At 43.8% G+C, this 2,188-nt stretch overlaps 1 protein-coding gene across 1 annotated transcript in view; it reads right to left on the bottom strand.

The window, feature by feature from the left end:
- LOC102678371 (radial spoke head protein 3 homolog) overlaps positions 1-574 on the bottom strand; it is a 3,225-nt gene extending 2,651 nt beyond the window's left edge. The window contains exon 1 of the mRNA XM_031514285.1: positions 2-574. Coding sequence (XP_031370145.1) covers positions 2-549 — 548 coding nt within the window. The 5' untranslated portion in view covers positions 550-574. The remainder of the gene's footprint in view (position 1) is intronic.
- Positions 575-2,188: the final 1,614 nt, after the last annotated feature.

Genomic DNA, 2,188 nt, shown 5'->3' with positions numbered 1-2,188 from the left:
AAGGGCAGCCACTTCCGGCGGCGGCATTAGAAACTCGCCTGTCTTCACGGTCGTGATGAACGGCTTTTTTCGAAACCCCTGACCTTTTCTCGCCCCCTTGCGCTCCTCCTCCTTCTCCCTCTCCTGCTCCTGAAGCTTCCTCAATTTCGCGTTCAAGACCTCGTTGAAATCCTCCGTGGACAGCGTCATGCTCGGCTTGATGGCCGGTATCTTCTGGTCCACGGCCGATGATGATCGGCAACCGTCCTCGCTCCTGCTTCGCGACTCCCTTCTCAACGGATTCGCTTGATTCGACTGCAGCCTCGACTGGGCCAAATGATCGTTCGATCTGCTGATCCGCCTTCGATGCTCCAACGACGGATTGCTTTTCTCCAGACGATCGGCCGCCGATCTCCTCGTCGTCGTCTCGTCGTCCACGCGACGAAGAAGAGGCGGGCTCGTAGCCGGCTCCAAAGAATCCTTTCGAAGAATCGCGAAAGAACTCTTTCCCTCGAGGGCGAACGGATCTCCGTTGGCGGTTGGCGCCAACGCTGAAATCCCAGCCGGCATGATCGCTCTTTTCTTTTTTCTTCCTCTCAATATGTATTATCTCAGGTGGTCAGGCGGCAAATTGTACCGCGCATTTTCAAATTTCGATGCTGATTTTTTTCAATCTTTCGACTGATCTTCCCTCTTCGAAACAGGGGTTGGATCGAAAATGGTGGCAACGAAGAAACTTCGCTTTGGACGGTGGTCGCGGTATCACTAAGACGCTCGTGCGAGCGAGTTCACAGACTGGACAATGTCCTTAGAATCGACCGACATATGCCGCAGACGTGCTACATACATATATTTTTACTCGGCGGCCACTCAATAACGCTGACCACCGTGAACTTTGCGCATGCCTAAGTCATGTTAAAGGGGCACGAAATCGGTGGTAACTATGACCACGTACGATGCTTATGTACGTCGGCGTGCTCTTTTGCAACAGAATTTGTCCTCAACCTCGCGACCCCTTCTCTGAACCTGTTCAAGGTGAACCGCCCTCACTTTATCATCGCGTCCGGTTCGAAACGGCAAACACTAAAGCTTTCCCGTTTTCGAGACGGATGCTCTGTTCATCAGTTCAGAATTTAAGCTTCCGCACTTTCCGCCGCCGTTTCGCGGGATCGATTCGCGGCGTCGTCGTTCCATTGCAACTCTGTTTTACGACACTGCGAAAGTACTTGACTCTCCCTTGCCGAGAGAAATAGCAATGCTTTTTTTTTTCTTTTTCTTTTTTTATTGAAGAAAAATCCTCGCGGCAAAAAACGCACGAAACGTCTCTGCGTTTTTTCCTGTCGTGATGAAAATTTAGCGTGCTGCAAAAATTCCATATGTCTTTGAGCGTAAAAGTTAGTTTACCGAGGTTGTTTCTCTTGCATTATGTATAAATCGTGTCGTTAAAAGTTTCTCACTCGTTCGAAAGCGTGAGGCGATGTTTAAAATTGATTGACAAAACGTAACAGTCGGCTATAATAACGGTGAATATAGATAATCGTGTGGTACGAAGTTTGTAATGGCATAAAGATTTCATAAGTTGATACGCGAACGATAAAGATTGTAGGAGATTGAAAAAAATTTCCACGAGAAGGCAGAAGGTGAAACGAAATTGAAAAAAATCTATTTAATAAAATGATAGAAAAAGAATTTATTGATCTTGACGCTTGTCCATGATTTTTCAATTTAATGATTTTCTAACTAATTCTTATGTATATTTTTTTTTGATAATGAAAACTTACGTGGGTGGATTCCTGTATTTCTTTTGAATATGCAAAATTGCTCTTGGACTCTTGACAAACGTATATGTCTCCTTTTTATCGCCATCCCCGACCGGTATTTTGTAGGATTGAACTCCACGATTACACATTCGGCACGTATCCGTTCTTACAGTCGACATCTTTTTCCGTAGTTTTGTTTCAGCAAGTTATTATTGCATTAAAATAGCTTTTTCTTTTTTTGCAAAAAATTCAAATGCCGAGATCTTTAATCTAGATTGATCACAAATTCAGAGTGAATTCAAAGGCAATTTACTTGTGTACAAGCGTTGTCAAGGAAACGTAAGGAGAAAGAGTTTTTCTTCTACACCTAGATATATCGATGTAACTTTTACAATAATCGTTTTTTAATTGAGTATAAAAGTTAGGATAATTTTTATTCATAAATATAA

Source organism: Apis dorsata, unplaced genomic scaffold, assembly GCF_000469605.1.
Source record: "Apis dorsata unplaced genomic scaffold, Apis dorsata 1.3 scaffold_957, whole genome shotgun sequence".
NCBI classification, from domain to species: Eukaryota; Metazoa; Arthropoda; class Insecta; order Hymenoptera; family Apidae; genus Apis; species Apis dorsata.
The sequence above is the reverse complement of the archived record's forward strand: the minus strand, read 5'-3'. Positions and strand labels throughout refer to the sequence as shown.